This window comes from Microcebus murinus, chromosome 21, assembly GCF_040939455.1.
Source record: "Microcebus murinus isolate Inina chromosome 21, M.murinus_Inina_mat1.0, whole genome shotgun sequence".
NCBI classification, from domain to species: Eukaryota; Metazoa; Chordata; class Mammalia; order Primates; family Cheirogaleidae; genus Microcebus; species Microcebus murinus.
The window spans coordinates 13,957,121-13,969,992 of NC_134124.1; the positions used below are offsets into that span (position 1 = coordinate 13,957,121).

Consider the following 12,872-nt stretch of genomic DNA (forward strand, 5'->3'; position numbering starts at 1 on the left):
CTGGCCATTCTCATAAAACAAAATAGAAATTATGCTTCAACAAAAATTCCTAGGGGGAAACTATAAATTAGGAAAAAATCACAGAACATAACAAAAATAGCACAAGTAATCCGAAAGACAAAGAAGCTCTAGAGCTGTCTCTGAATTTACCTGTCAACTAAGTAACAAACAAAATTCCACTAATTTAAACAGAACAAATTTGAAATTGACATTATATAGATAATTATTTACAAGTAAAAACTTCACATTTATATTTGGCAATTGAAAGGCTTTTTGTGTTCCTGCATATGGATATGCCGCATAGGCCTGTCATTTAATGCCTCTCTTGGGAATAATTAGAAAATAGAAAACTGGGAGATTCTAAGAAGAAAACACCAGAAGCCAAATGGGGTGATAATTTAGAAAGAGAGGTTTTTATAATGCAACATGGGGAGAAAAAAGGGAAGCTAGCTAGAACAAAGGATACTTGAACTTGGAAATCACATCTCCTTCTTTCTGAAACACTGGATCCCAACTGGGGGTGATTTTGCCTGCCGCCCTCCTCCCTCCAGGGACATTTGGCAATTTCTGGATATTTTAAAGAGTCGGTTAATATATTTGTTTATTTTAAATTGTATAATTCAGTGGTTTTTAGCATGTTCACAAAGTTGTGCAACCACTGCTACTATCTAACTGCCTGGACAATTTTTTTTATTGTCACAACTGGGTACTCTGTGTACCCAGTTAGAAGTTAGGGTGTGGGTAGAAGCCTGGGATGCTACCAAACATCCTACAATACACAGAACAGCACCTCCCTAAGGCCCCCACAGTATAGAATAAAGAATTATCTGGCTCAAAAATGTCAGTGCTGCTCAAGTTTGAGAAATCCTGCTCTAAAGGAAAGGAGCTGAGGTTTGTGCAAGAGGGGACGGTGTGTTTTGGTCAGAGTGAGCCCATCAAAGTTGACCTTGAAATCACATGACAATAGATGCTGGAGAAGGTGATGGTGTGTATATATGTGTGTGATGCGTGTGCTGGTGTATACGTCTGTAGTGCTGCCTATGCTCCAAAGCTACAGTAAAAGCATAAGTTTGCAAGACATTTCCACCTTAAGTGTGCAAGTAATTCCCAGCCATGTGCATCAGTTAGTTCCTGATCACAAAGAACTATCAGGTGCAGATGGAATAACTAAATTAAGTAGAAAAGGTAATTGACAGCAAAAATCAGTACAGCTTCATCGCCATCTCTAGTGACTGGCATGGAGAAGCTGTCCATACATATTTGTTAAATAAATTTGTTATGCTACATTGTATGACATATGCTTGATTTCCTTTTTCCTTCCCATCCATTTGCCATTCGATCCAACAGGAAACCTTGTCAGGTCCAAAATAGATCCTTTTTCTACCTACTTCTTTTGATCTCTGCTGTGACCAAGTACACCACGTCATTGTCATCCCTCATCAGGACCGGCATGATAGCTCACGCCAGCTCTTCCTGTCTTGTATCGTGACCATCCTACATTCACCTACAGCAGCCAATGTGAACTCTCAGAATGTGAAAATGCTCACTACTGTCCCTTGAGTTTAAGCAGGGAAGGAAGGGGACAGAGGAAGAGTGGGTGAGTGATACTCGGAATAAAATCCAAACTCCAGTAAGGCCTTACGTGGTCTCGCCCTTTCTTAGCTCTCTGACATCACCTCCTATTAACCTCACCCTGGCTCTGTATGTTCCTGATTTACTACCCTTTTCTCTGTTTCCCGAATGTTCCAAACTTATTCCCACCACAGGGACTTAGCCCTTGCTGCCCCTATGTTTTGGGACACTTTGCCAAGGTCTTTGTGTGGCTGGTTCCTTGGGTCTTAGACATCTTCAGAGAGACTTTCTCTGACCAGCCAGTCTAAAGTGGCCAATCCTACTCCCAAACTCACACCCATTGTATAACTTTCTTCATCATATATTGCCACTCTCTGAAATTGTCATGGTCACTGTTCCTGTGTGGCTTTGTCCCTGTCCATCTGTAAGACAGATGACAGTAGTGACCTTTATGTCTTTGTTTGCCATCACATTCCCAGTGCCTGCTACACAGTGAGTTCTCAATGAATGGCTTTTTATGACAGGGTGTGGAATGTAGGTTTTTTTCAGCAGTGTGTGGTCCATTTTTTTCATCAGCGAGAGGCTCCTGAAGGAAGTGGATCTTAAACTGGGACTGGAAAAATGAGAACGTCTGGATCAATGAAATGGGAATTGAAGGGCATTTTAGGGTGAGCAGTCACACACACAATGGCTTAAAGGTGGGAACTCATGGCCCCAGTAGTACCAGGAAGTTTTGCATGAGTGGAGTGGAAAGCATGCTCTGGAGATTGTTTCACAGCAAGTTTTTGGGGGAGAGGTAGCCAGCTAATGAAGAGACTTGCACAATGCTTGACTCAACTGGAAATTGAAACCATGGAAGCTTCCTGGGCCAGAACGTACCATGAGAAAAGGTGAGAAGAATCTGTGGCGATATGCATGGTAGACCAAAGAGAGGAGAGCTGGAACTAATACCCCATGGCACCCTGCATGTACTTTTTAAAATGCCATTTATTAAGATGTATCATAATTATTCTTTGTATTAATCTCCTTTGTATCCATCTACAGAGCCTAAGTTTTGTGAAGGCAGGGTCCATGGTGAATTCTCTGTGCCTATCACGGCATCTAGCATCCAGGAAATGCATTTAAAGATTTGACTGAATAAGTGTGTCGATGACAGAGTCACATTACCATAGAGGACATTAGGCAGTACCTAGAAGCTGTTGCAATAATGAAAGGTCCTGCACATACATGCCTGGGTGACAAGTGCAAACAAAATGGACCAGCTTCAAAAACACTACAGGGGAAGTGCCAGACGGATGTGTTGGCATTAATTCTTGGAGGTAAAGGACAGAGAAGATTCCAGTGTTTCTAGCCTGAATGATGTGGATATGATAATTCTACTGACCAAGACAGGCAGATGGGGTGAGAGGAGGGAAGGACAAGAATGCGTGTTTGAGTTCACTCTGCAACACTCAAAGCAGAAATGTCTAATAAATGGTTAGTGATATGCTCTAGAAGGTAGAGTGCATTACATAATTATATATGACAAATCAAGGCCAATGCTTTCTGGAATAATTTTATGAAATTAAGCTACTGATTAAAAGGGAAGAAGAAGAGTAAGAAATAACTAGAAAAGGCATATTCAAACGAACACTTGTTTGGGAGACAGAAAATGTCAATGGAACCCTCTGAGGCTCAGAAAATGTAATGTGCCTATCAACTCAAACTGGGTAACTTAAAACAAACAAACAAAACCAACTCTTTCAGGAGCAAAGTACGTTAGCTAACTGGTTTAAAGAGAGACTCAAATGGGGTAAGGATTTTATGAAAAATTGAGATAACTATTAGTCCATCTTAACGACACACACTTTTGTGGTTCCATGATATAACCCCCCATTTGTGAAACTAACTAAATGCTATTGCAGCCTAAGGGATTTGTGCAGAGGACACTTTTATCCTGTGCTAGAAGGGAAGAATGTGTGAAGTGATGCAATGATGCCATAGAGCCTATTAATAAAGGCTTTAAAAACTCTTTCCATGGGTCAAAGCCAAACCTTTGTGACAGAATCCAAAGGGGCATCGATAGCAACATGCTTCTATTTATCATCTCTGGGGACAAATGGCTTCAGAGTTCCCTGCTAACTTGGGTAATCTGTTAAAGATCCACAATGCTCCTGGCTGCCTCTGGAGTGTGCAAAGTGTCGTGTTCCCTGTGAATTGTTCTTATTGGTGTCATAAAGTAAACCCTGTTCCTTTTCCACTCATTGATCGCTAATGACCACATGTTTTTTTTACCAACTGTACTAGTTGCTTCTTATAGCTTCTAGGGACTGAATACTCTAGCCTAACACTTTCAATTTGGGGCATTCTTATTGAATCTGCTTTTTGATCAGGGGCCCAGCCCTCTCCTGTCAAACTATGCCATGGATAAGAGTTGAAATTAAGAATTCTGGCTGGAAATTAGTATTGGGTGCCGACTTTGAGCCTTGCTGGTCTGGAGGAATCATACAAGTCATGGAGGACAGTGTAGTGCAGTGGTTAGGCACACCAGCCTTGGAGTCAGGCAGACCTTGCAGTAATCCTGACACTGTTGCTTACTTTCTGTGCCATCTTGGGCAAACTACTTACACACTCTTATCTTCAGTACTGTTATCTCCCAAATTGGGATAATAAGAATACTTACCTCATAGAGCTATTATGGAAATTAAGTGGAATGATGTGAGTAAGAGCCCTTAGTTGAGTTCCTGACATATAGCAAATGCCAGTAAGTAAATGGAGCTTCCAGACTTTGTTGTTGTTGCTGTTTGTTCTGGGAATTTAAAAAAAAGGACCTTTTCTCTTCTACCCTATTCAGATTGTGTGATCAGGCTGGCTAGGTCACAGACTGGTGTGAGCGGAAGGAGAGAAGCCCTGGAGAGTGTCCTGCTTCCCTGCACAGGGGAGATAACCAGCTTCCTTGAGATTCTAATAGCATTTTATGACAAAGTTCTAAAAATAGCAGCAGATGCAATGCTTCTGAAATGCCAGTTTTCTCAGGACCAAATCATGACAAAACTGTCATCCTGTATCTGAGTGAAGGCGAGAAACAACAGCTATTTATTTTTGCCTCTGAAAATAACTTCTACCTCCTGGGCTTCTCCAAACCCACACTCGATACCATGTACGCAGTGCCAAGTCCCGTTGGCTCAGTACTGACCCTACACAGATGCAGCGACTCAGTCCTCACCTGGTGGGCTTGCTGTAAGAGCTCCATTCTCTCCTGAAGGATCTGACAGTCATACTCTCTGCTCTTCCTCAGCATTTGCCGCCGTAACTTTTCTACTGCCGTCCTCAGCTCCTCTTGCTGTTTTTCACTTAATAATTCGCCAAACTTGATAACGGTTTCTTGCTGCAGAGCATTGTACAAAGTAGCTTCTAGTTCCTGGATTCTCTGGCAAATAGAATTAGAAAAGTCTAACTTTGGCTCTTGGAATTTATGTGTGGTGTGGGGAAGTGCACTGTGGATGTGAATGTGCACAGATGCATTACTTCCAGGCGTCCTCTAACTATGGCCCGCGGGCCACATGCGGGGTGTTTTTGCCCGTTTGTTTTTTTTACTTCAAAATAAGGTATGTGCAGTGTGCATAGAAATTTGTTCATAGTTTTGTTTTTAAACTATAGTCCGGCCCTCCAACGGTCTGAGGGTCAGTGAACTGGCCCCCTGTTTAAAAAGTTTGAGGACCCCCTGCTTTAGACTTACAGGATCTTAGCAACTTCAAAGCTTCTCCAGTTTAACTGCTCTTCTGAAAATTCCCCTCTTATGAGATTCCGTAAAGTCATTAGCCAATATGTGAACTTCTCTAGCAGGGGAAATGTGTTCTCTTTTTTTGGCTCCTGTCCATTCCATATACTTTTCATTTTTAGAAAGCCCGTACTTGGCTATAATAACTGTACCTCCTGTTGTCACATGGAGCTGAGAATAAGTTCATTCTCTCCTCCACTTGACAACCCTTCAGATATTTAACATCATCTATCATGGTGACTGTACTTTAAAAAATAAGTGATCTGAGTTGGAACAAAATACTTTTAAATTGGAGATATATCTCAGGCAGAAAATGCCATCTCTCTTCCAAACCTCTGTACTTGAAGATGGATTTATAGTCTCCATATTTTTTCTTGAAATAAAATTGGGAAATAAAATCAAAAAAAGACCTGCAGTCTTAGAATTGGTCTGTTTTTTTTTTTTAGTTCTCTGAGATCTATAGCTGTTCTAGCCTACAATATTTCTTTTTGACTCTCCTCTTTTATAGATGAAGGGTCTACTGCCTCTTATCTGGTTTTTATTTTTTTCCACAAGCTGCAGATACAGTTGCCAAAATCGACATTCTTACCCCTGTAACTTTGACAGAAGCAACTAGACATGCTTTGGTGGGGAATATTGTCCTAGACTAAGAAGATCTCATCTTTTTAAAGTTAAATAGGTTTTTCTTTCTTTCTTTTTTTTTTTTTTGAATGATTACTCAATAATCTTGGCCACCACATAAACATACATCTTAACCTTATTTTCTGTATAGGTAGAAGTGGCAAAGGTGAAAGGGTGGGAAGGGAGGGAAAAATTACTTTCTTTTCTGTTCTCTAATTAGCACCAACTTGCATTCTCTTCTCAAACAATGCTCAGAATCCTGTATTCATTTTGGAGGGGGAAGACTAATTCATCTTTGTTATAGCAGGGGCTAAGTGCTCCATCCCCTCTGTCTTCCCAAAAGTGACTCAGGCTGCTTCCAGTAAAGCATTATAAAAACCTCTGCTAGCAACTCCTTGAAATATTCCTCTAGTTTGCTCTTTTTCTTTTGATTCATTACTACGAATTAATTGGGGGTGGGTGGGCATCAGGACACAAGAAGAGTGAGCTGCAGTCCAATATTAGGAATTGTGTGATATGAATTACGGTACAGGGAATAGATCGAATGTGCTTCTCAATCTGCATAATCTTCTGTGGGAGAGAAAAAGGCACAACCCACTTACCCACACAGCCTCCCTCTCTGCGGCTGGATTATGGTAGCTAGGACTGCAGCATCTGGAGTCAGATCTGCACACTAACTGTTTCCCAACTTGGACAAAGTTCTCATGCTCCCTAAACCTGACTTTCCTCATCTATAAGATACTAATAATAATCTTGCATGTACCTCATAGGGTTGTCGTGAGAAAGAAATGAATTAAATATATACATAACAAACATTAAACACATTAGTATTCTATCAACTAGATCAGACTCCCTCAAAATTGGATTTAATAAAATTTCTCTTTCTACAGAAGGAACAGGAATAGAAAAAAAATTTTTTTCTCTTTAATCTATACTGCCATCCAATCTGTCCTTCATCTAAATATCTAACAATATATATTTGATTTTAAAAAATGAATATCATATAATATTTATTAAATAGTATAAGACTATTATAACAGCAAAGAGCTAAGGATGTATTTGTTTTAAAATTATAATTGGAAACTAATGAGTAAATGACCTGAGTGTTGTGGTCTGTTCAAGTACATGGCATGGCAAATTAAATAGGATACTTTACTCCATAGTATATAATTATAAATTCTCTGGGTGTCTGTCACTTGTACCTACCATATACGCTTGGTCAAGAGCTTGTTTTCTGTAGTCTAGTTCTTCCTCCAGGTAGCCTTTTATTTTGCAGAACTGTTCCTGTAATAAAGGGCCATATTGATAAATAGAGTCAGCTTAGTTAACTAGGAAGTGACATATAAACTGTTTTGATTAATGTTTTCTCTAATTACACTTTAAGACAAATCACTAGTACTTGTAGAGTAGATTTTGCCTGTTGGGGACGTAGTCCAACTTTCACAGTCTCACAGAGGGAATGTGAAAATCAATGGAAAGAAGCATAAACGATATAATGAAAAACCCACATAGAATGCTCTAGAAGACTTTTAATGCCAATCTGAGAGTATGCAAGTAAGTATAGATTTTGACAGGTGTTAAACAATACGTCTATCTGTGTAAAAATATTGTGATAGTATTTCTTTGGAAGACTTCTATAAAATGTTATGTATAGCAGCCTTGTATAGTAAACAAATTTAACTTACTCAGATTCATCTGTGTACAATTAGCAAACATAAGGACAAATAACAGTTTAAAAAGTAGAAGTGTGAAAAAAAAAAGATGAAAAGTGGGAGTGAATCCACCCACACTGCCACCTAATGAGTGGGCGTCTGCCCTTGCCACAAAGCCAGTGTGAGCTGGGAGACATAAAATTGACGTCCCCTTACTTGCTCTCAATTTCTGTGTGTCTCTCATATCATGAGCATCTTGCCATTGGTATTCAAAACCGTACCTTTGTGTACAACATAGTCCCAAGTACAAATCAATTGTTTCTTTGGGTGCCTAACTGAAGGGACAAAGACCTCTTCCAACCCTGGAGAAAACTCCAGCTGTGTTGACTTTTGAGAGAATATATGTCTGCATGCAGCAATTTTGTTGTTGACTTTCCTGATGATGCCTGGGTTCCGGCGTCTGGAACAGCACCTGGTACAGGCTGACCGTGTAATTAATATCTGTGCATTTAAAGAGCTTTCAAGGGGAATATTGAATACAGGTCTTGTTATATGTTTTAACTTTAGAGCCTAACCTCTTGGTAAAACGTGAACCCTGTTCACATAAAATACAGGCAAATGACTTATAAGCTGTGACATGCTATATAAATGCAAGTTGTTCTTATTACAGGACTCCCTGACCAGATAGGAATCCATTGCATGTGTTTTAGTTATCATGATAATATTAATGATAGTCTTGTTATAAAATCCTAGTCATTGTTGTAAGTTAATAATAACCAATTCGTAGACATGGGAATTTAATTTTTTTTAATTGTGGTAAAATACATGTAACATATAATTTATAACCATAACTATTTTTAAGTGTATAGTTCAGTAGTGGGAATTGTATTTACATTGTTATGCAACCAATGTCCAGAATTTTTTCATCTTGCAAAACTAAAACTGTATCCATTAAACAACAGTTCTACATTTCTTCTTCCTCTCAACCTCTGGCAACGGTCTGTTCCTGTGAGTTTGACTACTCTAGTACCTTACTCTAGTACCTCATCTGAGTAGAATCTGATGGTATCTTTATTTATTTATTTATTTATTTATTTTGTGAGACAGAGTCTTACTCTGTTGCCTGGGCTAGAGTGCTGTGGCATCAGCCTAGCTCACAGCAACCTCAAACTCCTGGGCTTAAGCAATCCTCCTGCCTCAGCCTTCTGAGTAGCTGGGAATACAGGCATGTGTCACCATGCCCGGCTAATTTTTTATATATATTTTTAGTTGGTCAATTAATTTCTTTCTATTTTTAGTGGAGATGAGGGTCTGGCTCTTGCTCAGGCTGGTCTCGAACTCCTGACCTTGAGCGATCCGCCCGCCTCGGCGGATTAGCTTAACATAATGTCCTCAAAGTACATCCATACTGTAGCTAGCTATATCAGAATTGTCTTCCTTTTTAAAGCTGAATACTCTTCCATTGTATGTATATGCCACATTTTATTTATCCATTCTTTTATCTATGGACATTTGGGTTTTTCTACCTTTTGGCTATTATGAATAATGCTGCTATGAACATGGGGGTATAAGTATGTCTTCCAGATCTTGCTTTCAATTCTTTTGGATATATACTCAGAAGTAGTATTGCTGCATCATATGGTAATTCTACTTTGAATTTTTTGAGCAATCATCGTACTGTTTTTCTTAGCAGCTCTACCATTTTACATTCCCACCAACATTGCACAAGAGTTTCAGTTTCTCTACATCTTTGCCAACACTTGTTATTTTTTGGGTTTTTTTGATAGGAGCTATCCTAATGGATGGGAGGTAGCTTGGAGATTTTTAAAGTCAGAGTTACATCCACCATTTTGTTAAGTTTTACCTGATGATTAAATACAGTAGAAAAATTATTTAGCCTAAGAAAGAAAACACCTAACTTATTTTTCTTCAGCATTAGTTTTAGAAATTTCCCAAAAACATAACATTATTTTTTTCAGACTATAACTTGAAATTGTTAGATACTTCTGGGAATTTTGTTCCATGGTCTGAACACAAAATAATGAGGCTACGTATTTTCATCAGTGCCAGATAAAACAGGTAGAGGCAACTTTCATTTTCCATTTGCCTTGTACATTTTTATTAATTTTTATGATACCTCAACTTTGTACTCACCATGTCACTTTCCAATTCCATCATTTTCTGGTGCAAGGCAGCCTCTGCCCCTTCGATTTGCTGGATCCACTAAAGGGTTGAGAAGACAAAAGTGTTTGACATGATTGCTTGATATGACATATATTGGTGTGCTGTCCACAAAGTTCGTTAGTCTCCTTCCCTTACATATCAGGAAACATACTGAGAACTTAAGTGAAAACAATGTACTTTTATCACTTAGTTGAGTAACAAAACTATAGTCTTCTGTGAATTCATTCATCTATCTATTCATTCATGGATGTCAACAAATGCATTCATGGATGTCTACCAAGTGCTAGGTAGGTACTTGGGCTGTAATGGTGAACAAGACCAACAAGACTTCTGCTTTCACTGGAGGACACCACAGGAGGCTTTTTTGGAAGTGATAATTGTACTGGAGTCTGAAAAATTGGTGAGAGGAGATGACTAGGAAAATGAAAAGGAAGTTTCAAGCAGAAGAGACACCATTTCCCATAGCTCCATGGCTGGAGGGACCAGGATGAGAGGAAGATGGCCAGGCAGACTGGAGAAATGGTAAATATGTAAGTAAATATGTAAGTATGCAGGTACTTACATACATAGTATATAAGTATGTAAGTAAATATGGTAAATATGTAAGTATGTAAAACTGATTATAGCAAAGTGTGGAAGAATTATTTTTGTTGAGTGGAACACTTTAAATGATATAAAAAGAACTTATCTTTCCCAATACACAGAATATATTATTCGGTTATATGGTATTGATGTTAGCATTGATAACATAACCATAAGGCTATTTTCACACTTTGCAGAATTAACATCAACTTCTTTTGTCATCTGATATCTGGTCCATATGAAAATTTCCACGGTTATTAGCAAAGTGTCCTTTAAAAAAAAATCACCTGGTTTTGCTTAAATTGGGATCCAACAAATATTCATTCGAATATTTCTAAGTATCTTTTTATTTTATAGCAATACTTTCTGCTCCCCTACTTTTTTTTATGTCATTATTTTCAGTAACTTAATGGTGTCATTTGGCCTGTAAAATTCCCTCATTTCAGATTGGAGAAAGCTGTTTGCTTGCACATGGTTTCATTTAATTTCCAGAAGCACATTTTGCGCATCAGGAATTAAGGAAGTATCTCAATGAATGTATATAGTTCTCAGTTTATCCAGCCATGTGCACATGGCTCTCAACTCTGTGCTGATTTTTTTTTTTTTTTTTTTTTTACAGATGTGGTTTTGCTATGTTCCCCAGGCTGGAGTGCAGTGGCTACTCACAGGTATGCTCACAACACACTAAAGCTCTGAAATCCTAGGCTCAAGTGATCCTCCCTCCTCAGCCTCCCGAGTAATAAACTACAGGTGCGTGCTACCAGTCCCGGTTTTATGTGCTGATTGTGGAGGCGCCCTCAAATCAAGTTATCTGGCTTCTCCACTTGGCTTTTTTCTCTTCTCTCTCTCTCTCTTGTCATTTACCTGGTTTAGACACAAGGGGGCAAGAGCACACTCAGTATTGATTTTTTCCTGAAATTCCCACACTGGGCTTTGTGAATGAGATGGCAATCGGTTACCACTAAGCTACAGAATCGATGGGGAACAGTAGGTAGGTACACACCTAAGGAAAAGGCTGTGACAAGAGCAATGCTCCAGTTTACCACCTCTCAACAAAAACCTTCTTTGTCGGTTTCCCAGCTTGGTAGGGATTATTTGAATAATGTAATCCAGAAGTTTCCCATCTTTAAAGGGACTTCAAAGCCAAATTTATCCACCCATCCCAAATCAGTGTGTAGCCTTTTCTTTTGTGTTTTCTCATTCCATCTGGGTTGTATCAGCCTTAAAAATAAAAGGTGTGTTATGTAGTCAATAGCACAAAATCATGTGCAAAAGGAATTTCCTTCACACCCTACCCCCATTCTTTAGGTGTTAAGCCAGACACAGAGATGATTGAAATGTTAGTACAAATAATTACCTTCTCTGCCAGGGACAACACGGTGCTGGCCTGAATTATGGCCACTTGTTCTTCATTTCTTAAATTCTGTGAAAAATAAAAAACAGAGGAAATAAGCTGAAGATACTTATATTTACACTAAAAATACTGCCTAACTGCCTGCCACAGACAGTACTGAATATGCATGTGAGGGACTGTAACAAATCCTATTCTTTCTAGTAATAATTAACAAAGAGTTAATTCAAAACCTCAAAGAAATATATTAAATGTGATTTTTTTTTACATCTCTTTAATACTGTCTTGATTTTGTGTCATTGTAAGCATACCTCATTAATAGTCACGTTATGAGAAAAACAGACACCAACATGAGATAAAGAGCAGTCTCTTCATCGCGGTTTTGATGTGATTTTATTGATTCTGTTCTCTCCTTTGATAATTTTTCAAGGGGGAAAAAACAGTGACTCCTTCAACCTACATACATCATTCATCTAGTATCACAATGATTGGTCCTCCCACTGAATTAATATGCCTTGACCCTGTCTGGAGGTGTTTTTAGAAAGAAAAGGGATTATAGCTTCCTGGTCCATTTTTATGGGGCTGCCAACAACCCTAGTATTTAGCAGCATTTGCAACTGCATGACTGATTAATTTCACACTGGCTGCTTCTATGCAACAGTCAGGCAGTAATTAGCTTTAATCACTGCAGATGTGGTCAGCATTCAAACCTGAAATATGTCCATGAAAAACACTTTACCAGGACCTGTTTCTGCTACTGCCTTCCAGAGATCCTTCCGAGCCCTCAGCCAAGTTGTTTGATAAATTGTAGACTCTCTCCAGGGAGCTAACATCTTTATGTGAACATGGCATCTCCCTTGCTATTATTTTACACGATGCACTGGAAAGTATTTCTTGCCTCTGTTTAGGCAGATTCATATCTATACTACACTTAATCAATTCATTACTTACCCCATTATCACCCAAGATATCAAGCTGCTTTATGAGGTCAGGGATGTTCACATCCTGCAAAATCAAGGAGATGCATTCAAGTCTAAGGCACAAAGGTGGCCTATCATTCTATCAGTGCCTGAACACTAAAGTTAGAGGAAGACAGTGTAGGGCTGTGCTTCCTTGGAATGTTTTCAATCAGACACACCTGGTTTTAAGT

At 38.9% G+C, this 12,872-nt stretch overlaps 1 protein-coding gene across 5 annotated transcripts in view; it reads right to left on the reverse strand.

The window, feature by feature from the left end:
* Nucleotides 1–12,872, reverse strand: part of JAKMIP2 (janus kinase and microtubule interacting protein 2) — a 147,204-nt gene that overhangs the window by 20,004 nt on the left and 114,328 nt on the right. For all 5 annotated transcript variants that reach the window (XR_012913981.1, XR_012913980.1, XR_012913982.1 and 2 more), the window contains 5 exons: nucleotides 12,674–12,727; nucleotides 11,729–11,794; nucleotides 9,760–9,828; nucleotides 7,160–7,237; nucleotides 4,778–4,981 (listed from right to left, as the gene is read on the reverse strand). Coding sequence is in view for 2 of the 5 variants with exons in the window: in XM_012774189.2 (XP_012629643.1) it covers nucleotides 4,778–4,981; nucleotides 7,160–7,237; nucleotides 9,760–9,828; nucleotides 11,729–11,794; nucleotides 12,674–12,727 (471 nt within the window). In the remaining 3 variants the exon portion in view is untranslated. The remainder of the gene's footprint in view (nucleotides 1–4,777; nucleotides 4,982–7,159; nucleotides 7,238–9,759; nucleotides 9,829–11,728; nucleotides 11,795–12,673; nucleotides 12,728–12,872) is intronic.